Here is a 25820-nt window from a genome sequence, read left to right on the forward strand (position 1 = left end):
GGAATTATGTTGATAACACACTGATATTTTGGTTGTTTCTAAGTTGCATTTATCCTAAATCAAGGACTTTTTTGTGTCTCCTGTTCCACCAGTGAGAAGGAGCAAAAAATTAAAAAAAGCTCTGAGGGAACATAGCTGGACAAGTGACCTGAACTGGCCAAAGGGAGATTCACACCATCAAATGTCATGCCCAGTACATCAGCTGGGGAGTTAGTGGGAAGGGGGAGCTGATCAGGCTTCAGGAATGGGGTCTGGCATCAGTCAGTGAGTGCTAAGCAACTGTATTGTGCATTACTTCTTTTTAATTTTGTTAATTCTTTTTGTTATCTTTATTATTATTATTTACAATTTTTTTCAACTTTGTTTCAATTATTAAACTGTTTCTATCTCAACCCACAGGTTTTACTTTTGAGTCTTCTCTCCATTCTGCCAGTCTGGGGTGGTGGGTGAGTGAGCAGCTGTGGCATGCTTGTTGCTAGCTGGGCTTAGACAACACACACAGACACAGCTCTTATGGTGCAAAGCCTGAACAAAGTGACTTGTTTTGCCAATGCTTTACTTGTTCTGTGATCGCATAGCTGGACTCTTAACTGAATTCCATTAGACTGTGACCATGGCCAGGACTGAAAAAAAGGTATAGAAACTGGACTGGGAGAAGAACTGCTAGATTTTTTTATTAATATGTATTGGTCTTGGGCTTTTGGGAGTCCAGTAGCTGGGACTTCTGTAGTCTTTGTAGCTGTCTTGCATAGCCATTCCCCAAATCTCACCAGAAGATCATTGGGTGGTATTTTGAAAGGGGTGTGTAGTCTTTGTATAGGAAAATCAATTCAGCAATTAGACTCACTTAGCTGAAATTTCAGAATTAATTTGAAAATTCCTACATTAAATTCCAGGATAAACTATTTTTTTAGACACTAAATTTCTGTGAAACCTACACTGTTTTACAAGGAGTTTAAAATCTGTTTATGCAAGCTGCACTGGGGAGCTGTGATGTTGCAGGAACTGAGAGATTGCAACAGGCTATTGAACTGCATGATAAATCAACAAACCATTACAAAGGTCCTTTAGACATACAAATAAGAACCAGTGATTTGTTTTCAGTAATGTACTGTTCATTGTGTTTGCAAAGGAATCTGAATATCCCATTGCACTACTGTTGAAATGATGCTGGTAATATTAGCAATGCAAGAATTGCAGTTTAATTACAGACTTTTATTACTGACAGTAACCAGCATGAGAAACTTGGTGTGAAATTTTAAGAAACTCCAGAATGACCAATGAAGCAAGCTTTAAAATAGGAGTATTGTGACTACAGTGATGGGACAGAACAGCTGGGGACAACAAGGTAAACTTTGTGTATTATTAAAACAATCTGTTGACAGAGAGTGTTAATAGTGATACTTCCATTTGCCACATCAACTTTTTGTCTGCTTGAAAAATTGCTGCAGACAAGGAACAAAGTATTCATGATGTATCATCTATTGTATTTTTGCAACATTTCTGAAAATTACTGTCCTTCTGTGGTGAAAATGAAATTCCTTCAATTCCAGTTAACAAGAATATGGTTAGGAGGGTTGACAGTGATTGCAAGCAGAACATCTTTTTTGTAGAACAGAATGCAGGAGAAACCCAGACAAAACTGGAAAGCTTGAAGGGCCTCATTGTGGTGATGAGGCACATCTGTTGCAGTCATTGCTCCATACATACTTCAGAGGTTATGGATGAACTTGGTATCATGTGCTGTAGTCACACTGACAGTTACAGTGATTTGGTTTTTGTTACTCTTTCAGCTTTTGGGTTTATTGAGCATTTCTGAAAAAGATCATTGCAAGTGGAAAAAAAGTTTTAAATTTGTATGTCAGCATCTCTATTTTCTAATAGTTCAGCTTTCTTGTAATTCCAAAAGATTTCTATTTTTATTTATTTTTTTTTTAATCCTGAGGAATTTGCTGTCAAGTTTAAACTTTCCCATTTTCAACCAGCAAACAGTACTGCAGTTGGTGGAGAAGTGTTTGGAGGTTGTGTGATAATTAGGTTGACTCAATCTTAGCAAGTGTTAGAGAACTTTTCAACCACAGGGAATTTCTTCCTTTGAACTAGTAAATTGAAAAATATTCTTGTGATTTAGTGAAGACATGGGCTTAACTGGTGTGAAAAGTTCTATGTACCTGGTTAATAAATAGATAGCAAGTTTATAACTGTTGGAAGACTTCAATACTGATCACTTTGAAGCACTGAAATAATGGTAGTTTCCAAAATCTCTAAGATCCCCCTGTCCTATTCATCCTTCTCTTTCAGCGAGGGAATAAATTTCTTTTCCACTGTTTTATTGCTTGAGCTTGAAAACCAGCTAGCTGTTGCTGCTCGTTCTACAAACTAGTTTTGCATACGGATAAACTGTTGGGTAGTGAAAGCCAGGACTCGAGTCCACTGCTGAAGGGCTTTGGTCTTGCGAAGGACAGTTTTTTGCGGTTTCTCCTCCTCTTTGGCCTGCTGCTCTCTACTAAGGTGGATGCAAGGGGAGAGACAGAAGGGGAGCTGATCGCACCATGCGGGTGTAGCGCTTAACAAGGGAAGCCCACACAAACCAGCGGGCTTTGAGTTTGCTTCAGTCGGCCCGAGCATCCGAGCACGGCCTGTTTGCCGAGAGCCTCCGAGTCACAGCGGGGCCCGCCCAGAGGAGCGCCAGGTTCTTCCCGTCTTTCCGACAGCACGGTGCCGAGCCACAGCGGCTGTAGCGGGCAATGGCAGGAAGAGGAACTACACTTTTCTTCCGGGAGTTGGTCTCTCCTTAGTTTCAGAGCCAGGAAAGCGTTGTACCCCGTCTACTTCTGTGCAAACTTGGGTCAGTTTTGTTCACGCTTGTCTTTTGTGGGAACTCACGAAACTGCTAGAGCATTCACAAGAGCAGCTGAAGCGGAGTCACGCCGGTGGCCTTTGCGCAGGTGCTCTGCGGGCTGCTGCCCGAGCCGAGAGCACAGTTCCGGCCCACGGCACCAGCGAGGGCCGACCCGCCCGTGCGCCCGCCCCCTCGCGGCCTCCGTAGGAGCGCTCGGCGGCCCCGCCCGCCGCTCTCGGGATTTAACAGCCGGGGCCGTTCGGCCGCTCTGTCTCCGGCACTGCCGCGGCACCGCCGAGATGGCGTCCACCAGCCGGTACGGGGGCGGCCTGGGCGCGGGGGGCCCGCGGGAGGAGCGGGAGCGGCTCCGACATCGCTCCCGTCCGCCGCACGGACAGAAGATGGCCGCGTCGCCCCCGCTGCCGCCTGGGGACTGACCGGCGGCCATCGCCGTTCTTGCCCGGCCCCGGTACCGTCGTTCTAGCGCGGCTCTCGCGGTGCACGGCGCATCGGCCCCTCTCCGGTGGCCTGTCTGTCGGGGCCGTTCCTGGGGCGGCGGGCGGCCGGGTTTCAGGGAGCCCGCGCCTGTTTGTGCGGGCCGGGCCGGGCGGCCCCTGGCTGAGCGGCCTCTAAGGGGCCGAGCTCGCCGCCGTCGCGTCTTCGTGTCGCTATTGCTGGGCAGCGCTCCGAGGAGACGCCGAGGTTTTTGGGGGATTTATGACCAGAGTGCGGGGCTCCTCGTCAGCGACAGCTCAGTGCGAACAGCGACCCGGCCCGGTTCGTCCCCCGAGCGCGGTTGTGGCTTGGCCTGGCTGTACCCTGAGGGCCTGAAGTGGTGCCGAGCTCGCCCCGTCGTGTCCCTCGGCCGGGCACTGCCTGGCGCGGCCCCCGTGTCCCTCCCGCTCAGCCCCGCCTTGAGCCGAGGTCCCTGGCCTGGCTCCACCTTATCGGGGCCTGGAAGCTGCTTTTAGGCTCCCACCCTAAATCTGTGCCGGCACCGGTCAGTGACCAGACGGGTTTCGGGCTCTGAATTCTCCTGGAGACGTACCGAGTTTCTCTTTCTAGACAGAAACGCCCACGGAGCAGACTGGAGTGACTCTAACTCCTGCTAAACCTGTCCTAGGATCTAGGAAGTGCTTCCGAGTAGTCTTGCTGCAACTCGGGAGCTATTTGCTGAGATGGGCCTTTACACATGTGGCGTGCGTTTTCCTTCGGCGTAGGTGGCTTAGTAAATTGAACCCATTGCAAGGAGTACAGTATATATGTGTAGGTAAACCGAGTTAAATTGGAATGGGAAGACAAATTTTTTGCAATGTTTTATGAAGATCAAATCTGAAACAAAACACTGTTGATATTCTTTGAGGTGTCTGGAATCTATTTTTTTTCCTTTTGGTTGGTGTGTCACAGCCTTTTGTGTAATGCCAAACGTCAGATGATTGTGAATGCTTTGTCAACAGTGTTGTATGAAATTTCTGTCTGAGAACAGAAGGAAAGTAGTTTGAAAAGCATTAATGTAGTGTTTTGAACATAATTTACATCTGAAGATGTTGTGGTGACGTGCTTTCTGGAGGTTTTAATATTAATTTTCAGTTTTGGTTTCAAGTTACAGACATTTTTGTGAACAGGTAGTGGATTAAAATGTTTGAGTTGTTTGTATTCTAGGCTTGTTAGAAATATCTAAAAAATGAAAATTAAGATGAGAAGTATAGGTTAGGCTGAAGTAATGGCAGACATAATAGTAGAAAATGGGGCCAGTCAGAGTAATTCTATTTAAAAATTTTTTACAATGGAAAGGAAAACTGTTTTTTGGTTTAATCAGATGGAGGTTAATAGTCATGATAAATTTTTTGGAATCAACTTCTGTACTCTTGTGCTTTTAAGCTTGAGCAAAACAGCTTTGTGGAATACATGGATCCCAGTTGTAAACACCTTTTACTCTGATATTGAAATAATTGTCTGTAGTATAATTACCTAACAGTTAATATGAAGTATTACTTTTTAAACATTTAGTTAGAAATTATTGGTTTTTCTACTACTAGTTACTTTTTTTTCTATAACTAGTTACTTTTCTAACAAAGTAACTTTTAGTTACTTTGGTCAGTAACTAAAAACTGTTGTATTAAATAATGCTAATACTTTATGGAAAGCTGTAATTCTTGAAGGTCCATGGGTGTGAAAGAGATCTGTTACGAGAACTTCTTGTCATGTAATTGCCTTATGAGCTGTTTATTTTTTGTTAAGATCTCACTATTAATTGCTTAATTTAAAATTTAATTTCTTCTTCAAATACTTTAAAATAAACCAGTTTTTGAATTGGGAGTTTTCTAAACATACATGTTGTATGTGTACTACTTCCTGACTTAAGGAGCTGGTAAATAATACTGTTCTGAGTAGGAGTGAAAATGCTTATTTGGAATGAAGAAATTGCCACTAACTTACTGGGAAACATCATTTAGCACTAGTTTGTGAGTTGCACTGCACTTAATCAAGTCTGTAGATTTTTGATGTTTTGATTTGAAGTGATTTTGGTACAAGATACATTACAAGAAAATTGGAATTTAAGGTGATCTGAAGTCTTGACTGTCAAATGTAGTGTTACAACATTTAAATAAACAGCATAGCTCAGGTAGTCAAGTTAATATTCTAGAATTTAAATCACTGAATGCTGTGTTATAGAAGTGTTCTTATCAGCAAGGAACTCTTTTGATTTTGATATGCAGCCTGCTTGTTTAATAGTAATGAACACTTCTCATTTGTTTCTTAGTTTGGATGTACTTCCAAGAGTGACTTGCCCAAATCATCCAGATTCCATTTTAGTGGAGGATTACAGAGCTGGTGATATGATTTGTTCTGAGTGTGGGCTAGTAGTAGGTAAGTAGTTACTCATGTTTTTATAAATTACCATGTAACCTAAATGGCATGTGTAGGTTTGCACTCTCTTGATGCCCAAGTGTGGGTGGTGGATTTGATGGGGTGTTTGTTTGCTTTTGGTTTTTTGTGTGGGGCTTGTTTTTTTGTGATTGTCTGCTTGCTAAAAGCTTACTGTTTTGAATAGCCTGTCTTCTGGTAACTTCTTGCACTATAAAAAGACTCAAACTCTCTTTAAATACTGAAAATTTAAAATGTGCTGCAATATGAATTAGAGTATCATGCTGTCCAGTCCAGTATTGTCTTTAATCATGACTCTTCTTTCATTCAGGAAAATATGAGATGTTATAAAAGGTCTCTGTGAAATAACTTGCTTACAAGAAAAAAAACCAACACAAAACTAAGCCCCAACCAACCTCAGTTTCCCAGTAGCTAGGGGCTACCTTTTGCCCTGAAGGGTTTATCTTTATATGCCTCACAGCATGTGCTTTTTAATCACTTCTCCTAAGGCTTTTAAGACTTTCCTGAGTTTTCCCACTGGATTTTGTGGGGCTCTTTTACTTGGTTTGTGTAGCAGCAACTTCCACAGACTATTTCTAAGCATAATGGAATATTTAAAATGAAAGGCCTGTTAGGCATTGTCTTTTGTTTGAATAAGAAAGAGGAAGTTGTCATAGAACCTGCTGCATATACATTTTTATGTATCTTTTTTAGGATGAGCATCTTACATGCACCTTCTTTTTATCATGGGAAACTTTCCATGCTTTTATTATGATAATACTTTAAACTTAATTGATTTCTGTTAATTTTTTTCAGCCTTTATGCAAATGAAAAATCCTCCTTGAGGGTGTATGTTTGGATGATTCATTCAGTGGTGCTAAATATTTCAGATTGTTTATATTCCTCTTTCCCAGACAGCAGTGGTTTTGTTTTGCCTTGTTGAATTTAAAAATTTTTATAAAAAAGCTGAAAGCTAAGGAATTTGTGGTGAAGGTAGTACTAATTTAGCCAAGAAACTAAAATATGTCCTTTTATGCAAAGGAAAACTTCTACATAAATGGTTAAAATACTGAAAGTTGAGTACCAGTTTCCTTTAAAATTATGAAACTGTTTAAAGCCTCTAAAGAAGGTGTTCTAACAGCTTTGTTAAAAAAGATGGGCTGGTTTAAATTGCATAAATTTTGATAAAGGTCAATGAATCAGAATAAAGTTGCTGGATAAAAATTTAAATATCCACAGCAGTATTTCCTACTGAAATATGATAGTAACCTTCTAAGTTACTGCTTAAAAATAGTTCAGTGCATGTTCAGCTCTTTGCATGGCTGTCAGAGAGATTGGAAAAAAGTTTAGAAAAGCCCATCTTGATTGGTTCATAACTTTTAAGATGGCATTGGGAGAAGAGGAAAATTTTTTTCTTCATAAATGTATTTTTTTGGAACTTGAAATTTGTCAGAAGTCTCATTTTGTGTACCTTCTATTACCTAGTCACCAGGAATTCTTTCCTGAAGAGTTTTCCTCTGTTTTATCTGAATTAATAGCACTGGTGAATTCTTTAGTTCAAAATGTTAGCATTTTCAATGTGCAGGATCATTAGAATATTATTAAAAACTGTTTCTGAATAGAGTTTAATATGTGTTTGTAATTGTCTTAGTTCAGTTTACCACCAATATTACTGGTAGGATAGAAAATGTTTTTTAGGTAAGCATTTGTGTGGATTTGTCACTAAAAGGCTTTATGATTGTTGTGCTGATTGTTCTCATTCTGTGTTGCATTCCTGCAGCTATTTAGCTTACCTCTATGTCCAGTTCCTTAGCTAGGGTATGCAGCAGGTAATTTGGAAAATCAATTAAATAGGATGATAAGTGACTGAAGAGCAGATGACCAAAGAGAAGTGTGAGCACTAAATATTTTCTCACCTGATCTGATAAAAAATTTAGAGAAAGTGTAATCCAGATCCAAACCTTGATGCCTGTTTTGTAGAGATGCTTGGGAAGTAGGGATGTTTTAAGGGCATGAAGACAAAATGTAGTTTTCCTGTGTTCCAAATGCAGCTGTTGTGTACTTGTTGCAGATTCTGTGGGACACATTCCCCTGAAGAGAGTAACAATTTCATTTCCTGTTTTTACGTAGAAAAGTTTTGTTTCAGGGCTTGCATGTGTCATGATCACACATGAGCAGAGTCCACTGAAAATAGCATTTTGGAATGGACTAAAAAAAGTTACTGAGATCCTTCAGTGAAGGGGATCATTCAGAACAGTTAAACCCAGCCATGCAAAAATCAATGTACTGTGTAGCAAAAGAAGTGCTACATGTTTATTTAAAAATATTGATTTTTTAGTGTCTGCAGAGCACAGCTGCTATACATGGTAAATGCTGAATTTGTGCTCTTACTTTACTGCTGTAAAGTACATACTGGTGTGACTTCACTGATTTATTTTGATTTTATTTTTTTAGTGTGAGTGCAATTTAGCTGTAGGCAGAGCGATGTTCAGCACTAAGCTGTAGGCAGAGCTAACAGTCTTTGACTTAACTAAGTATTTGCATTTGATGTTTTTCTTGTTTTCTATGGTGAAGTACTGACATTGCTTATTTATGGAAAGAGAGTAAGAATATTATATGTAGAACTGTGTTGTAGGATAAAATAGCTGCTGCATAGATAGTTTTCAGGTTTGTAAACAATTTTCTGGGAGTAGGAGATTAAATCAGTATTCTTATTAATGATCTTGCATTTATCAGGTCTGCAGTTGAAAGGGTAAAACAACAGAAAATTTTTTGGCAGTAGGATGCCAGGATGAGGACGAACTGATCTCTATCACATGACTTCCATATTTTAGGCAGAGCTGTTTGTTGTGAATACTACTTTTTAAAGGGATTTTTGAGATTTTTTTTTTAAATCAGAGCTGTTTTCTATATATAGGTTTTATTCTTAGTCTCAATAAGATTGAAATTTAAGTAAAATCTAGTATGCTGGTTTTTTTTTCCCCAATATTTTCCACATGTTCTAAATAAACAGGTGTTTTGCTGTCCAGTATTAAAATAATCTTGTAATGTTGTCATTACTGAAGCTGATGTTGAGGGTATTATTGTTTCAAAATATTGCTTCATTCTACTAAGTCTCATCTGCCTTTTCATTATTACCTTTTGTGGATTAGTTTGGGTTCTGTTGTTTTATGGTAATTATTTCCAACTTCTTAACTTTTCCTTCTGCCAATTGCTTTTTGCTTGAAAGGCACTTGGAGACCTAAATTACAATTATCCATGGAATTTTGATATTAGTCTGGATTGACATGCATTTGAGACTTTACAATTCTGTCCAGGTTTATTTACTATAACAAGAATGATTTTGTTACCCTACCTTTCTCCAGTCATTCTGAGCTATGTGTTACAGTCAGGGTTCATGGGCTGGTGGAAGAGTTCATGGACAGAGTTCTTAGGGCTTAGTTCTGTGGTCTTTTAAAGCATTCACCATATCTCATTCTCCAGACAGAGTTGGTGGGGGGGAAAAGCATGTTGTTCAAGAACAGAAGGTTAGTAAATTGTCTTTCTTGACAGGCAAATATTTTGCTTACTACCTTATAGGCAGTAAAAAAGGCTGGTAATCAACTGATGTGCCAGAAGGAGTTGAAGAAATCAGACTGAAAGTGGAAGACAAAGCACTCAATTTTCTTGATGTAGCATTGTGGTGATGTGAATTTCAGAGGAGAATAAGTCCAGTGGCATGTACTGTTGTGTAGTATCTCAGGTATTAGGAATATCTCAGGTTAGGAATACCTTTCTAAGACATTCCTTAAACTTCTGTATAGATAGCTTTGTTAAATGTTACTGTAGTGTGCAGGAGTTAAGCAGTGAGGAATTTATTTTCAGTGTGTAGTAAGTGATTTTCTCTAACTGGTTAGCTCTGCTTCAGTAGGCAGGTGTGGCTGAGAGGAACAGTGCTTTTGTATGGATCTGTTTTGGGCAGCCTTCTTTGATAAAAAAGCAGAAGTCTGTCTCCAGCTGATGAGGATTATTGTATATGTATCAACTTGCTAAAGCTTTGAATCAGATTATGACCAATATTCAGACATTTGTCCTGTTCTCTCTATACCTGGGTGTTAAGTTGAAGAATTTTAGGGAAAAATATTCAACAGCCGATGTTCAGCACTAAGGCTGTTAGAAAAATTTGTCATGAGGATTTGTTTGGCTGATGCTTCTGACAAGTTTGATAATGAAATGGTGCATTGTAAATTCAAGTGTGGTCCATGAAGAATAGGTAAGATTTTACTAGACTACAGTTTTATTTTTTTTTCTTGGCAGTGTAATAAACAACTAGGAAGGAGTTTCACAATTGTCTCTCAATTGGCTAGTACTTTACTCAGGGTGTCTGTCATTAAGGATAAGTTCCTTGCTTTTGTATAGCTGCCTGTTTTTCCTGAAAACCAAAGAAATCATTTTTTTTAGGTGCTTGTAGTACCTAGTAAGTGGGGAAGGTGCTTAAGTACTTCTGACTTGGATCCAGTAGAGGGCAGTTACATCCATAGGGAAAAATCTAATATTTGGATGTATGTTCAGGTTTACTCATTTTTGCAAGTATCACCAATCTTTAAAATATGAATTCTTAATTCAAAGTATTGCTTAAAAATAGGCAAAAATCTTTAGGCATGGATGTGTCTTAGCAGTCTTTACATGCTTGGTGTCCAGACTACTAAAAAGTGTCTGACAGAAGTTGGTTCTTGCAAAAAGACTTCTTGCATTCAGAGGAAAGCTAATTATAAAAGGTACTGATGCTTAAAGACATTCTGAATAATTGACTCTTGCATAAACATTCATGGATAAGTTATACAGGAAATTTCTAATACAAAGAAAGCATATGGCCTTTCTCAGCCAGCATTTCAAATAGTCTGTTTTAATTCTAAACCTTTTCAACTTTAAGAGCAAAGGGTGATGTTTCTAAGTGTTTGGCAATAATGCTTGTGAGAGTGGAAACAGATTTTAAATGTTAAGTTAGCATCTTTTGTCAGGCTTTGTAATAAGCACTGCTCTTGGCATCAAATTTCCTGGAGGGTGGAGAAGGCTTTCTAGTTAGTGGGTTTTTGGCTGGTGACCTAAGCATTTGAGGGCGACTAATGCTTCCATTAGGTGGAAGTACCAGATTTTCTAGTAAGTAACAGTAATATTTTGAATCATCCTATTTAGGGAGTGGTTCTTAACTTTCTTCCTTACCAGACTGACAAGGTGATTAGGCAGATAAGGGCTAGAAACAATCTGAATTCCTGTTCTGGAAAAAGAGTCTCAAATTTTGTGATGTAGGGTAGATCAGACACAACATTTTAAATTGAGATTCTGTAGTTTGGAGCATCCTTCACGAATATTTGAGCTGTTAATCTTTTAACAGGCCTTAAGTCCTGGGAGGTGTAACTTCAGCTGACCAGACTTGTCCACCTGATCATTTAACATTTCTACTCTCATTTGCTTCCTCCAACATTATTATGCAAGCTGATGGCTTAGGAAGCCTGTAAGTCCTTTTAGATTTGTCATCATTTTGATATGCAGGAGCTGCTAAGCCTTTGTTCTTGTAGCAGTCATTTGCCTGCGGTGCTGTACTGTCTGTTTCAATCCATAGTTGCTCTTTGGTACTGGTGTGATGCTGTTGATGTCTGGCAACTAGTTAAAATGATCTGTGGCTTTTTTGTTCGTTTGCTTCTGGAGTTTTTACATTTTGTTTAGCATCTGAAAGCCTGCTTTAGTTATTTTAACTGTCTTGTGAATAGACTGGTGTTGCTGGTTGTGCTGATATATTTGTGGTGGTGACAATTCATTGAAAACAAGATAACTTTTACAAAGAGTATTAATGTCTTAATAAAGACTGGAAATATTGTAGAAAAAGTGGTGACTGTAAAATTGTGTTAATTTCTTTTTTCCCCACCCCATGAGTTTATTCTTTGGTAACATTTAATACAACTTATATTAAGTTCTAGAGCTGGAAAATTGGAAAAAAAGGTTGTGTGCTACTCTATGGGACAGTATGTAAGCTAATAAATAGAATGTGGAGTAGATACCTGGAGTACTGTCTAGCTCTGGGTTTTTTCATACTGAGAAGAGAGAGACTTGCTGGAGCAAGTCCAGCAGAAGGTTGCAAAAGTGATTTAGGGGTTAGGAGAGGCTGAGAGCTGAAGCTTAATCTGACTCAGTTCAGCCTGCAGGTTCTGTGCAGTTTCATAGCTTCATGATTCTTCCCAGCTTGTAATCTGCTTCTTAGTTTTTTCACTGTAGTTTGTCACAGCACCTCATTACTCTGCTTAATAAGGAGCTGACTGAAAGTTGTGTAATCCTATATATATGTATCTCTACATATATATATATATTTAAATTTGGCATTGTAAAATGCTTTTAATTAAAAGTGTAATATGTATGCTCACTAGATGGCAGCAGATTCCTTAACTAACTGGGAGAATGAAACATTCTCTACTATCAGTATGTATTTTGTGACTTCAGAGTGCAAATGAGCTTTTAATACTGTATTTATGTTAAAATTAAAATATTAGTAATATGTAGAACTTAATGCAATATACAGCTAACATTAGAGCTTCTCTGAAAAGAATTTTAACATGCCTTCTCAGAACAGTTTCAAGACTGGATATGGAAGATTACATTGCTCATGAATATCATCATATTTCTTGTTTTGGTTGGACCTCTCCAGTTTTAAGCTGTCTTGTCTTCTTGTAAGAGATAATGTAAAATGCAGAAGGAGAAGAAAAGACAAATGTTTTATGAGTTACTGCAAGTGAAGTGCAACATTGAAATAGCTGGTATTATTTCTCTGCAAATATGTAACTGAAAGCTCAGGACTTGTTTGACAATATTTTTGTCTGAGAAATCACTATTTTTAGGGGAGGAGTAAACATACATAAATTTTGATGTATAGATGTTTCAAGCAAAGTTGTAAAAACTTAAAAGTTCCATTTTAATTTTTGAGTCTGATCAGAGTTTGCGCCTGCATTTCTGTAGCACATGTTCTTTGCATGTGTTAATTGTGAAGAAAAGTAACCTTGGCCTGAGGTTATTCTTTCTGAGCAGCACTTCTGCATTTTACTGAATGAGCTTTTCAGACAATGAGTTACCTCAATCAGGGAAGTTGGCAGTGTGTGTTTGCACTGGAGCCTGTGAGTTAGTCTGTTAGACTGTATTTTAAAGAGAAACTGAATACTGGAAGAGTAGTTCATGGAAAGAATCGGAGCAACGGAAAAGAGTTAATCTGTTCAGAAAGATGCTTTGGGATATCAGCCTGGAGATATTTTTCACAAAGACTTGGTCCTGAAAACTGTTGTTTTTGTATGTACTTCAGAGGAGGAAGCTGAGGAGATGAACTCATCTGTTAGAGGAAAATTAAATAAAGGAGTATCTAATGTAACTATCTAGTGAAGCCCTTTTTTTCCGAAGGACAGCATCAAAAGGAAGTAGCCAAGGAATACATGGCCACTCCCATTCTTGTTGCAGTTTTATAGGGTTGCCAAACCAATATAATAATATGAGAAAGCAGAGACAACTGTAGAGTACTTATTGGGAACTTTTTTACTCTCATGTTTGGCTGTTGGACCCATATTCTGACTTGTTTAGGAGAGCCAGTCTGTAGGGTATGACCTAGCAAATTTAGACCTTGAAATCTTAACTCGTGACCGATTTTCAAGGCTTTCTTACACTGCTTTTTGTAAGACTAAGTTTAGTATTTTAAAATTTTGCTTTAACCACTTAGGGTGGGGCTTAATTGCATCAGTGCTAATATCACAGTTCCAAAGTGGTTTTTATGTACTGAAGAATTAAAGATAATAAATGCCACATTTTGTTTTTGTTTCTTGTTGAATGAGATAATCCAACTAACCGTGCTTGTAGCTGAATACATTTTCCATCTGAGGAAACCTGTGGGCTTATTTGTTCCATTTTCATTAGTACTTCCAGCTTGTGTCACACTTTTATAGAAGCCTTTTGAAAGATGGAATGTGCTGCCTAGGACTTCTGTATATTTTCAATGACACTGAAAGTATAGAGAAACTTCTTTTCTTCAGTAGCAGATTTCTTGGCAAAATGAAGATATTTGCATACTGCATCTTAATTACACAAATGCTTTCTATTCAGTGATTTGTTCTACTTAATCTTTTCTCACTCTGAAATAGTAGTCTCGATCTTCTGTTTGTGATGTGTTTGTCAAAGCAGGCAGTGATATAGAACTTTTTTGTTAGAGTGGGAATGGTTCATAACTCACAAGAGGCAGATCCCTGAGTGAGTCATTTAGGTCATTCCCACTTATGTGGAAAAATATTACATCATTGCTCTGTACTCAGTGTTCTATTTATACCATGCCAGAATTTTAAGTACATTTTGCTTTTTTTAGATGCTGTAAACAGTATTGGGGGTTTGTCTAAAAGTAAAGTGGCTACTAGGCCATAGAAGGAGCATTACTGAGTCAAGTATTTACAGAGTTTAGGAGTCAGAGGAGCACACTGTCTGCAAATTTAAGCTTGCCAGGGTGTGGGGGTTGACCTTTGTAGCAGAAAAAGGCAGCACAGATCAATTCTGTCCATAACCCTGTAGCTTTTCATGGTTGTTTTTTTTTCTTCTCCCCCTTGGTTTTTATAAGAGTAGTGAATAAAGGTGGAGCCATAGTTGAGCAGGTCTGACAGATATTGATGAGAACACCTTTAACCTAAAGTTACTATTTTTTTGTTGTAGCAGTTTCTTTTGGTTCATTCACAACTTTCAATTTCAAACATTTTCAATTAACATAATTTTATGTTAAAAGTAGAGTTATTCTGTCAGAATAGATTCCCCTTGTATCCCCCAGGGAATTCTGCAGTTGCATCACTCTGTTCACACCTTCTGCATTTTTCTCCAGCTTTGGATCTTATATTGCCATTGTTTGCAGAGTGCTTTTTTCTGCCTATGTTTTCACCAGGTTAGACAAGCCTCTGGGATTTCATTCTAAGACTTCCATACCAATAATTATGCAGTCAGTGCTACTTTTTTTTTCAGACATTTCTCTCACAACAAACTTAAACATTGATAAAGATGATGAATTTTTCCTTAGGTTTAGCTAAGAAGGGTACCAATTATTCTGAAGTTTCTTCTGGCATCCCGCATAGAGCTGTATTCTGCTTTACTACAGAACACTAAGAAAAGTGATCCTTTTGTGTTCTTTTGTACATGTGTTCTTAAAAGTTCTGTAGTATTGCTCTGGAGGCAACACCTTTGAGATGCAGCTTTTATCAGATCTGTGAATACAATGAGCTGCACTGGCTTTGGGGCTGGTGTTTGTGTTTTCTTTGGTGTTTCTTTTTTCCCTCCCCCCCTAAGTTTCTATTGTTGTGTTCACTGTAGGGCTTTTACCTGCATCAAATGTTGGTGAGAATTATTTCTCAAACTGGTAAGTTGCTGTAGGAAAGGTTTAGGTGAATGTGAGATTGCGAGGACTGCAAGAAAAGTTGTTTCATTCAGAAAATGTGGTGCTTTTCCTGTTTATTCTGAATCTATGCTGAAAATCTTCCAGTTATAAAAGGGCTGGTTGTGTAAGAAGTAGTTAAATATATTTATTTTATGCTGATACTGTCAAGCATCCTGAAATTGGGCAGGGTCAGAACTGTCTTCAAGAACTAAAACTAAACTGCAAAATGTCATTATGGTGGGTTAGAAGGTACAAAATTGAGGGTACAAAAGACCTGGAAATGATGCAAGAGAAGTCATTTATTATAGCTTAATGGGATTGTGCATGATAGATAATTCATATGTGCATTATGTACACATGTGATAGAACTTGTTAAGTTACAACAACTGACTCATTAAAAACAATCCACTGGCAGTCCTGACTTCAGCTTGAAATTGAGATCTTGGTCTCGTTTGTGTATTGGAAATGCCATGATGTTCTTCATGGGTAGCTGTAATCCAGGTGACAGCTCCTGTGTTCTGGATGCATTTCTTTAGTTATTTTTGTTTTCTGTGCAACTCTAGTTGCATTTTTTTTTTTCCATTGCTTTAACTAGTAGATCCCGAACATTCTGGTTCATTGTCCTGCCAGTTTCTGTTGTGTTTGGGAATGCCAGCAGACAGCCTCCTTACAGTGCAGAGCTCAGATGCCTGGCTTGATGTTTCATGCAATATTTTAAAGCACTGTGCCAATGCAGATTTTGTGTTGCTTTGTGTTCTCAGGTGACCGGGTCATAGACGTGGGGTCGGAGTGGAGAACGTTCAGCAATGACAAAGCAACCAAAGACCCATCTCGAGTTGGGGATACCCAGAATCCTTTGCTGAGTGATGGTGACTTGAGTACAATGATTGGCAAGGTAACACTGCAAATACTGAATTTTACTGAGTGTTTTTATGTCAAGTACCAGATTATACATCCATAGAGAAACTACACGATGTATGTATTTTTAAAGAGATTTTTGCCTGAACTTGCATGTTTCAATACTGTATACAATGTGGCCCTTTCCTGGGGATAGAAGGAAAGGGCCACCATTGCAAAAAAATCAAAAAGTTTGCAGCGCTGTGGGGTTACTTGCTACCCTTTGATATGTTGCTATAAATAGGAAAGCTGATGTTGCAATTTTAAAAGAAGTTTACTTTGACTTAGCAAGTCTATTTGAGGTGGTTCCGAAATTAATGTTGATAGCTCAATAGCTAGTGCTGCCCTTTTATTTTTTGTGAAATCTGTATCAGATTCATATTGGAGACCCAGAGATCTCATGTACATGTTCATCCAATTAATGTTAAAGCACTAAATGAAGAATTCTTTCATAGTGTGAATGCCCCAAAGTGGCACAATCATATCCTGCTGTTTCTCCTGAAAGCAAGCAGGACTAGTCACAAAAATGCATTAAATGCTTTCCCTTTAATGAAGTAATGATCCAGGTAAGTTTTAATTCTACTTTCTTCTTTATTTTTTACTGCAAGATCCAAATTAATTTTTGTGCATTTCCTGAATGTTTCATGAACATTCAAGTTGCTGATTAAAAACATCTTGCTGCTTTGTGTTTTCTCATATGTTTTTGTCCTAGTGATGTTGCTAGGATGAAGTGCCTAAAATATGTATGTATAGGGGAGTATGCAGAATGCTTTTCATCCAAGAATTCTTCCAGTCAAGGAAGCTGACATGTGAATACTGATGGGCAGCTAATTTTCACCATTAGTGAGAAAGAAACCTTCTCTTTGAAGAACTGTCCAGTTAGATTGGTTGTGTTTTGGACAACTCCAAGCATTTCTGCCTGTCACATTTTTGGATTTTAGGTGGCTTTTGGAGTATATTCAGGCAAAAAAATTTCTGCACTGCTCCATTAAAACACTGGCATTGCTAAGTGGCTCTGTGAAGCAGTGTTGTAGAAGTCACTGGAATTCTAATGCCACCTATATAGGATCAGAAAGATGGTAGTTCAGAGGGCTTGGACTTCTGTTGCTGATTTGGTCAGCTGTGATAAAGATGTATACCTTTATAGACAGATGGAGAAATTGCTCCAGGTTCACATTGTTTCTCACTCTGGGCTATGTAAATACAAGGTTTGTTTCTGGGAGCTCAGTTTGATTCAGTCAGTAAAACAACCTGAGCTCCTTTAGAACTTGAGTGTTGGAAAAGACAGAAGACATTTCAGTTAAAGTTAGATTTTGTGTCCAGGTGATCAGTGACTTGTGCTGTTAACCCCCTTCTCTTTGGAAGTTTGGATCCTATCCTAATTTATAATAAAGAGTGATAGCAGCCTTAGTGAGAGAATTAAAGACACAGAAACTTCTATGAAAAGTTTGTTTGCCCATGAAAACTAAAAACTTTCAGAGATGGACATTCAACTGATGTATGTTTTGTTGTGAACCAGAACATCCCAGAATAGGTATGACTGAACTTGCTGTAACAAAGGGTGCTGTTCCACGAAGACAAGATATGGGACTGTTTGTGTGACATGATTTAATCTATGAGAACTGAGTAAAAAGTACTGGAACTGCCAGGATTGTGTTGGGGAATTTAGAGGGTGCAGTCAGTCCAACTGTGAATACTTCATTTGCACAGGCAGGAATTGCAGAAGAGGTGCATTATTTTCTATGGGAAATTGGGAGTCCCTTTGACAAACCAGGATGTTTTCTGCACAAGAGTTCCTGTGTTTGTCTTGCTAGTAAGCAGGAGCTCTGGGATGCCATTCATTGATGTGAGCTCTGTATCAGGGGCTGCTTTTTTTTCAGTTGTTTGGAAGGAAGTGAATGGCTTTTATCAGAAGATGCTGAAGAAGTCTCCTGTCAGTGCAGAAAGGGCATGAATTTTGCAGCAAAAATAACTAACTCAAGGAAGGAGTATATTTTTCAAGCAGTCATCTGAAGTCCCTGCTGGCAGAAGGCTGGGATGTGGATTGACCTAGATATACACAGTGGTTGAGCAAAGGTGAAATTGGTGTAGTCTTGAAGAGTGTAAGTAGTATCTGACAGAGTAGAGAACAACCTTTGTGAATTCCAGAGAATGAAGCAAGGTAAGATTATTATTTTCCCAGTTAACAGCTATTTCTTTCTGCTTGAGGTAGGACTGCAGATAATAAAATCTTTACAGCTGACCTGCTCCACCCTCCCAAAAACACCTCCACCAGAAAACCCCCTAAAACACAACCTGTGTTTTGGGAAATCCAGAAGAGAAGGACATTGATAATTCCCATGGCACATCATGTTAGATCTGTTGTAAACTCCTGGGAACGTGGGTGGAAATGGAGTCTCAAACAGTTACAACAGTATTGCTTTGTAACAGTAGAGGAAGAGGGTCAGTTCTGCTTCACAGAGTGGTTTGTCTCTCTTTCCTCTGGGGAGGCAGGAGGTGCTGCTCTGGGGCCCCTTCCTGCGGGGGTGTGTGGTCTGTGTGTGTTAGCAGCAGAGGCTGCTCTGCCCGTGCAAAGGGATTAATTCCTAATTGGTTTTAATCCTTAAGGATCCCATCTGTCTGAGGCGGCAGCAGCAGCAGCCTGCATTGGAAAAAAGCTTAATTTGCCTGTGAAGAGGAGGGTGAATAGCATAGTTGGCAGTGGTGTAAGTGGTTTGAATTCCACAGGCAGATCTTCAGGATACTGGAACAGAACTGTAACTCTGAAATTAGGTACCGTGTGCTGCAGTTGATCTGATTACAGTACAGATCAGTTGGAGGCATGGTGAAGTGTCATGTTATTTGTGACTTGATAGCCAGAGTGTTATAGTTATTTCTAAAATTCCAACTTAAAATAAAGAAAAATAACTGAACAAGCAGCTTTTTGGTTTTGCTTTGATACGGGGAACTCTTTTATATGAGTTTAAAAGCAAACTGTAAGATCTGTTTCCTGTCTTGTGGAAAATGTCTTGCCACCTTTGCTAGTTAATTGATTCCTTTTGTTGTAGTAACTATAACTCCAAGAGAATTTATATTGGTTGAACAAAGATCTAATGCAATCTCTTGGCATAGAACTCCTATCCTTTGATTAGATGGCTTTGAAAGGAAGCTGGCTGTTGTTAAACTTCATGGCCTGAATCTGGAAGTGCTATATTGATAAGCCATGAGAAGCTGTCAGGGGCTGATGATTGAAAAAAGGAGAAAAGATCCATCAGACTGATCCATATGAGCTGGTTGTTCTGGGCAAGAAGACTGCTGGATCTGGGGGCATGCCTTGGTGCTGTGGTTAACCACAAATTAGTGATGTGGATGATACTGGTCGTACTTATAATTTCTGCTGCTGTGGGGAAATTCTGGGGTTCAAAGCTGTTGAATGCCAGCACTGTAAACCTGACCTCCACTGAGCCCCTACAGAGACTGTCACTGTTTACTTGACTGCATTTTTTCGCTTTAGCTACCTTGAAGGCTGTTTCCAGGAGTTATCTATGAGGTTTCTGTTCTGTTTGAAAGCCAGACAGGTAGAACTCCTGACTCAAAGGCCACAACAGTAAACCACATAATTCATAAAGTCAATTTCATTTAAGTTAAAACTGTGTGGCTTCTGCCTTTTTCCATTAAGGGAGAGGGACTCCTAACATGGTTGTCAAGGGCTGAAATCAACAAAGCATTGTCCCTCGAAGCTCCAGAAGGAAAGTTGATGGTGCATTTAAATAACAAATACAGGGAGAATTTCTGTGGTTTATGTAAGCAGTTGAGGTGGAAGAGTGTTTTCCACCCCTTTTATAGTTGTGAGTTGTATATTGGGCATGGCTCTTGAAGAGGGCTCACAGTAGCAGGATAAAATCCTTGTCTAGTTTTACTCCACAGCACCTAATAGATGTGGGGTTTTTTTATTTATTTATTTTTTCCTTAACTAGTGGACCAGGGAAAATCCATGTGGTGAAGGGGAATTCTTGCTGGCTCCAGGACAGAGCAATATTTCCCGGTAGAGTAGTCTCTGATATGAAGCCTGACTAGAAAAGGACCTGGGGACTTGCTGTTGTTTGTGCTTACACTTCTGGTGTCTTGTTAAGAGTTTGAGCTCATGCAGTCCCTGTAAGCATTTGTGCATAGCACTGGTCTAGGAGGCCATGATAAACACATAAAAAAGTATAAATTAATGCACTGCAGGGAGCAGAGGTACGACTGATGGCCAGCAAGGAGCCTTTTGACCTAAGACTCCTGTATACTTTGGGCCAAGGGAAGTTATGGCATAATTTTTGAATGGAATCCTAGTATTGCTCTTTGTGGCCTGAAGTTTGTTGTGCTTTATTCTTGATCTTTGTTTACCTTTTCATCTTACTGGGAACCTTTGAATAGTTGGCGGTGTTGATCTGGCCAAGGAAGTGGGATTCTCTTTGGAGCAGCCCTCTGCTGTGTTGGTGCCAGGATCATGTCAGGGCACTTATGTTGTATTAGAGGATGTTTGAAGTAGGAAAAAACCAGGAATGGTTCTGGAATCTGTTGTAGAGACCTTTTGAAGGAGGAAAGGAGACTTCTGAGGAGGGTTCTGTGCTGAAGTCCTCGGTTGCCACTGTGAATCAAGTGTGGTGTGTGAGCACCACAGATGGTGTCTCAGCAGGGAGTGATCCACTCACTGGAGCTGCTGGAAGTGGGGTGTTGTTGAAGCCTTGGGCATGGGAACGGTGTAAGTGAATGGCCAGGAGAGTGAGTGTTACTACTGTGAGTCAGAGAACGTGTATTAAATGCAGAAATGCACCTCAGAGAGATTATAGAGCCTGTGTTAAAATAGAAGGGCAGTTCCCAAGAACATGGGTCAGGAACAAAGAAACTGTGCAGCTCAGAAGAAAAAGGTGATTTCAGGGCATGTCCTATCCTTTGTTCACTGTGTTTTTAACCCGTTTTGTACAACCTGGACATCTCAATCCATTGCTGGATATTCAACTTGAGAACTCTGTGTGCCAGGTTATCAGCCAGTCACAGATCAAGACCTGCTTTATTTTTACTGGTTTTGGCAAAATGACAGTGTGCTAGTTGCTGTCTGCAGTGGCTTGTTTAAATGACCAAATCTGTCTATAGTCAAAGTTTGATGCCCCATCCCACGTAAATTGTTTGAAGGTACCAGCAAGGAATAAATGCTTACAGATTCAGGAAACCCAGATTCCTACACATGATGGAATTGTGAAGAAGTGGCTTCCACTTGAAAGAAATTGGAGCCTCTTGCATACTGTGACACTGAACTCATATATAGACAACATAAATTACAGACATTGCTCTTCTGAATTTACAGGACACATTGTTGTCATTGGCTGTCACTAATCTGACATGGTATTATTTGGTTAAGACTTGTTTTGGACTGCTGACAAATTGGAAACCTTAAACATTTTAGACCCTGTTGGTTGGGCAAATCTGCATATTTAATAGAAATATGCAATTTGCACTATTTGTAAGGTACAAACAAAATTGTACCTTGGAAGCTTGTTTTGAAGTTGTCAGGTTGAGTTTGAGGCTCTTAATTCTCCAAAATACTCAAGTTTTTCTTTTAAGAGGCCTATGATTTTCCCATAAAGTCAAAGTACATGGATATTTCCATTTTCTGATTAAGTCTGGCAGCCTCTAACAGGCATGGTATCGAGTTGGGTTTGACTGGCTCATTGGTTTGTGTGTTCTCTTTGCCCATGCCTTTATTATGATGGTTATCATTGTAACAACTGGTCTCCAGCTGACCATAAAGTTGTTTTTCTGACTCATCTGTCTCTCACAGATGTAGCCCAAAGGATACACAAGAGTTGCATAGAATATCATCCTGGACCTCAGCACTGGTAACAGGACTATAGAGATCTACACATTGGCTATATGTTATCTTTCTCTTTTTGACTCTGTAACTATTGTTACATGAGGGAAGAAAAAGCCCTGTGTAATCTGTGGTCTCTGGGAAGGAATTCAGAATTTGAGACTGATGGAAAGTGTAGAGCCTGTTGTGTGGAACAATGCTTGATTGAATGAGTTACTTTCAGTGATGTTTATTTGCACAACTGTTGGAACTGATGCCTTGAATTAAAATGTATAAAGCTGAAAGATGTTTGCTCTTGAAGTGAGCAGGAAGTTGCTTGTATTATGAACAACACAAATTTTTCTTTCCAGGGCACAGGTGCAGCAAGTTTTGATGAATTTGGGAATTCAAAGTACCAAAATCGCAGAACTATGAGCAGCTCTGATCGTGCGATGATGAATGCTTTTAAAGAAATTACGAACATGGCAGACAGAATCAACCTCCCTAGAAATATAGTTGTAAGTTCATGTCTCCCTTCCTTAAATTGTTCTGGCATTGACTTAGTTAGCATAATATAATGAGCACATGAATTTTTGATATTGCTGCTAATTAAATGGCCTAGAGTTAATTAAATTTCATCTTCCTGTGTTGAAGGATCGAACAAATAATTTATTCAAGCAAGTGTATGAGCAAAAGAGCCTGAAGGGGAGAAGTAATGATGCTATTGCTTCTGCTTGTCTCTACATAGCCTGTAGGCAAGAGGGTGTTCCAAGAACATTTAAAGGTAAGTTTTCAGTGATACAGATTCAATTTTGCTATGAAGGAAAGGTTAGTTACTGTCACTGTAGGAGGTTGGTTTTCTTACTCCTGGACTTTATCAAATCGGTTGTTCTCAGCTGTAGCTCACCTTTGAAGGGAGGGTAGAAAGGTCTGTGGGAATTTGTTGTATTTGTGCAGTAGGCTTTTGGGCATGGGGGTTTTAGCATTTTAAAGTTGTTTTGAATGTTGGTAAAACTTAAAAGGCATTGCTTTGATCAGAGGATGGTGGAGACTGTTGTAATTGAGTTTAACTGAATTTGAACCAGCAGTTCTGTAGTAAATTGTGCAACTTTTCCCTAATAGAGATGCAGCTCTCTAGCATTGAGTACCAAATTCCTCTTACTAAGTGAGCTGTATTAATTAGTGCCTTATGATAAATGTGCACTGACTGAAGTTTCACATGTGGTCAGAGCTTATTTAGTGATGGTGGCCTTCAGGACATTGGTCTTCTTTATTGGTCTTAATATCCTGAGAATCAAGTTTGATTGTTTTGTGGGGAGCAAATGCTGTGAAGCCTAAGATTTAATTTATACTCTTTTTTTTTTTTTCAGAAATATGTGCAGTGTCCAGGATTTCAAAGAAAGAAATAGGCCGGTGTTTTAAACTGATTTTGAAAGCTCTGGAAACCAGTGTTGATTTGATTACAACTGGAGACTTCATGTCACGATTCTGTTCTAATTTGGGTCTTCCCAAACAAGTACAAATGGCAGCAACACATATTGCTCGTAAGGCTGTGGAATTAGATTTGGTTCCTGGGAGAAGCCCTATCTCTGTAGCAGCTGCAGCTATTTATATGGCATCACAGGCTTCTTCAGAGAAAAGGACACAAAAAGGTAAAACTTGACTTTTTTTGGTTTGTTTTTAGTTTGCCATTTCTTTAGTTTTGAAAGACAATTCAGTGTTACTGTAAAATGTGGATGAGGTCTGCAAACAGTGATAAGCTCCATTGTAGCTGCATAAAGCAAGGACCAAATCAGGATGGATCTCCCAGTCCCCAGAATGAACACAGAGTAATTGGCTACACTCAGTGTAAACTGAATTCATTTTCTTCTGGTATTAGGAGTTGGATTCTTGAATGCCATGGACCAGCACATTCAAATGAGCATAATAATTAAAGTTCACCTATGCTATTATTTTCTCCAAACACAAACTTGGGGCTAGTTGCAGGGAGCACTTAGGCTTTGGATTACATTGAATCTTGAATAATTTCTGCAGCCAGGGAATCCACCTGCATTAGTACATAGTCCTTGACTTACTGTGAGCCTGTGGTAAAGATGGAAAGTATGGGATGGCAAGGTTTGTTGTGGATCAGCTGGGGCAGGTTCCCTGCTGGTAGGGTAGCCCATGGGGAGGCAGTAAGGAGTTCAGGGCTCTTGAGCCACAGAGCAGCATAGATCAGTCTCTGGGGCTCAAGGGACTGAGGCCTACAGGGCAACAGTGCCTGCAGAAAGAAGTTTGCTAATTCTGCAGGGGGTAGAACCTGATGTGAGAAATGGATCCAAGTGCTCTGCTGAGTTGTCCGGTCCGGATCAGAAATGTTGAAAATGTAGCAATTTCTTATTGGAGTGTTCCCTTTGGATAAAGAATAGCTTTTACCTGTCAGGTTGTGGTGTTTTGTTCTGCATATGTAACTGCTTATGTCCTGCATATTTAACTGCTTATGATGGATCTTCCATCCTGTTGGCACTTTCATGGGCCTGTAGGTGATCTGAAGCCCAGGAAGGTCAGTACTTTTATCCTTGCTGGTTGTGAGCTACTGGATTGCATCTCTTAAGAGTGATTGTAAAAATACAGCTGCGTGCCATGGGCACTATGGCTCCACACTGCTCTGGTGTTTTTGGACAATGCTGGAGGCTCTCATACAATTCAAGGTTTAAACTCCTAACTTGACTAACTCTTGAATAAATTTAAATTTCTGTGCATCTCAAACAAGTGTTCCCTCAGTTTGTTAGACAGTGTTCTGTGCCTCTGCCTTATTTCTTGATGCATATTAAGGTAAATGTATTTCATGTCTAACTGAAGGCATTTGTTTTTGTCTGTGACTCAGTTTTTTGCTTGTTTTTTCTTATATTTAATCAAAGCATAAAAATGAAGATCCAGAAGTGGATGATGATTTGTTAAAATACTGTTGGTCATTGCAGTAGATGACATCCAGTAGATGTTTCCAATCACTTTTGCACTCTTAGCCCTCTGCCAATTTGAAATTTGTTATTCCACAATTTATAGGTTGAATTGAACTGTGAAATGTAAGAAGACAGACTTAGGTATCCAAAATACTAGTCACCACAGTTAAAACTATTTCTACTAGGCTTTTGGGAGAGTTGCAAGTGTCCAGGCTCTTGATAAATTATGCTTGATGGTTTCTTGAACACAAATGGCAAAAGTAAAAACTAATCACTTCTCTGCTTTTTTGTTGTAGAAATTGGTGATATTGCTGGTGTGGCTGATGTTACGATTAGACAGTCATACAGGCTGATCTATCCTCGAGCTCCAGATCTTTTCCCAGCAGACTTCAAGTTTGATACCCCAGTAGACAAACTACCACAGCTGTGAGATTGCAGAGGGTTAATTTCTGTTAACCGCCTCCCCCCTGAAAAAAAACAACAAAAACAAACTCTTTATTTTTGCCTATAATAAAGGATGTACAAAGTGTTAATATTGGGTCTTCGTGTTGTGGAACTGGAGGAGATGGAGATGGAGCATAACTGCTGGAAAGCAGCACACATTCCAAGGGTAAACAAGCTCATTGTGTGGCATTTTGTATGTATATATTAGTGGAAGTATTTAATAACTGTTGCAACAAATTTAATTTGATATTGTTGTACTTACTTAGATTTCTTTTGTAGGGATCTAGTAAGATGTATTTTGGAGAATTTAAAATATTGTGTAATTCCCAAATAAACTGTTTTCCAAAAACACATTTGTGGGTATGACTGCAATGTGACATGCATGTACTGTTGTACATGCTGAGAACTGGAATGCAGTCTGTGAAGTGGTGGAGTGAGCTTCATCCTTGTGGGTTTGGTCACAAGGCTGCTGAAATGCTCACTCTAGAGACCAGAAATTGCCCAGAGAGTGCTCTAGTAGTTGTAGGGAGCTGTAGTGTGGCAGCTTGCACCCAGAATGTAAGCAGTTGCTAAAAAGCCATTCCAAGTTTTGCACAACTG

General features: G+C 39.3%; 1 protein-coding gene across 3 annotated transcripts; it reads left to right on the forward strand.

Moving 5' to 3' along the window:
* The first annotated feature begins 1250 nt into the window (after positions 1-1250).
* Positions 1251-25571, forward strand: GTF2B (general transcription factor IIB). Of its 3 annotated transcripts, none has more exons than XM_033516292.1 (7): positions 1251-1348; positions 5607-5713; positions 15887-16020; positions 22206-22352; positions 22489-22618; positions 23205-23486; positions 25073-25309. In XM_033516292.1, the coding sequence occupies exons 2-7, from the start codon at positions 5683-5685 to the stop codon at positions 25204-25206; spliced, it is 858 nt and encodes a 285-aa protein (XP_033372183.1). In that variant the 5' UTR covers positions 1251-1348; positions 5607-5682; the 3' UTR covers positions 25207-25309. The 3 variants fall into 3 exon arrangements, with proteins under 3 accessions (XP_033372183.1, XP_015491268.1, XP_015491266.1); XM_015635782.2 differs by lacking the exon at positions 1251-1348 and adding an exon at positions 3027-3158; XM_015635780.3 differs by lacking the exon at positions 1251-1348 and adding an exon at positions 3741-4058 and having other exon boundaries at positions 25073-25571.
* Positions 25572-25820: the final 249 nt, after the last annotated feature.

Source organism: Parus major, chromosome 8, assembly GCF_001522545.3.
Source record: "Parus major isolate Abel chromosome 8, Parus_major1.1, whole genome shotgun sequence".
Classification (NCBI taxonomy): Eukaryota; Metazoa; Chordata; class Aves; order Passeriformes; family Paridae; genus Parus; species Parus major.